Genomic DNA, 1,339 nt, shown 5'->3' with positions numbered 1-1,339 from the left:
TTTTTTTTTTTTTTTTTTTTTTTTTTTTACAATTCAAACAAAAAAACCCTTTTTTTTTAAATCTGTACATTTTTTTTAAAATTTATAGCGTAATATTTCAATGTGTTCATCTTGGGAGCCGTCCTTTTTTTTCTTTTCGTAGCATGCAAAAAATTCTAAAAAGAGTAAAAAATAATTCTAGGGGTTTGGTTTCGTTTTGTTTGTCTAACCACCTTCATATCAAAAATACGAAAGGCAGCTATTTCCTAAAAGCACAACCCGAGCAGAACGTGGAAAAAATAGCTTGTAATTGGTAAAATGAGGCAGAAATGGCATTGGAGACCGATGCTCTTGGGGGGAAAAAAGTATATATTTTTCAACTTGCAGGAGAAGAACCCAGCCCCACGTTCCCAAGAATGAAAAAGGGGGAAAAAAAATATGTATTTTTCTAAAAGGGAAAAAAAGAATAAAATTACTTCGTGCACTTCCGAAACATGCAAGGAAAGAAAAAAAAAATCAGCTCATTTTAGCCTAAAGGGAAATGTATTTTTTTAAAACTGGTTCATTTGGGGAAGTCTTCTTGTTGTTGCTGCCTGGCAAAAGCTGGGTGCGAAGCGGCGTTGTAAGGAATTCTGCCTTTCCCTTGTTTTCTTAACCAAAAAAGAATTAAAAAAAAAATAATCCTCATCATCCAAACCTCCGAAAAGAAGGGGGGGGAAATCCGATATATATGTTTAAATATTTCTACAGAAGCCATCCGTCATTGCACCATTGCAAGATGCCCACCACCTGCCGGGACAGGTCTGGGATCCTGACTCTAGTTTTAATTATTCTTCTTATTTTAATTGCCCCCCCCCCCATTGCTTATTGCTTTGATTGGAAAGGAGCTGCCTGGCGGGGCTGGGAGGAGGGGGCTCGCTCGCTGGCTCGCCGGGGGCTCGGTGCCGCCGAAGGTCTCCCCAGCCCCGCACACGCGCACACCCCTCCCCGGCGCGCGTGTGTGCATGAGTGTGCGCGTGTGCTGGGCTCGCCGTCGGCAGCGCTCAGTCATCCACGTCAATCTCCACGTCCTCCTCGTCCTCCGAGCAGTCCTTGCTGCTGTTGGGCTGGTCTGTGAGGGGGGAGGCGGGCGAGAGCTGGAGGCGCCCGGCGGGCTCCAGTCCGTGCGCGGGCAGCGCCGGCGACAGCGACCGCGACTTGCCCCGGGCCTCGGCGCCCTGCTCCAGCTCGGCCAGGTTCACGATGTCCAGCTGGGCGCCCGAGCCCAGCTTCTTGGCGGACTCCACGTCCGCCTTCATCTCCTCCAGGTCGCGCTTGAGCTTGGCGCGGCGGTTCTGGAACCAGGTGATGACCTGCGCGT

The 1,339-nt window shown here is 48.5% G+C and overlaps 1 protein-coding gene across 1 annotated transcript in view; it reads right to left on the bottom strand.

The window, feature by feature from the left end:
• Nucleotides 1-1,022: 1,022 nt before the first annotated feature.
• LBX1 (ladybird homeobox 1) overlaps nt 1,023-1,339 on the bottom strand; it is a 2,343-nt gene continuing 2,026 nt past the window's right edge. The window contains exon 2 of the mRNA XM_019502144.1: nt 1,023-1,331. Coding sequence (XP_019357689.1) covers nt 1,023-1,331 — 309 coding nt within the window. The remainder of the gene's footprint in view (nt 1,332-1,339) is intronic.

This window comes from Gavialis gangeticus, unplaced genomic scaffold (genome assembly GCF_001723915.1).
Source record: "Gavialis gangeticus isolate Ggan-Ray unplaced genomic scaffold, GavGan_comp1, whole genome shotgun sequence".
Lineage (NCBI taxonomy): Eukaryota > Metazoa > Chordata > Crocodylia > Gavialidae > Gavialis > Gavialis gangeticus.
Note: the sequence above shows the minus strand (reverse complement) of the source record. Positions and strands in the feature narration are given on the sequence as shown.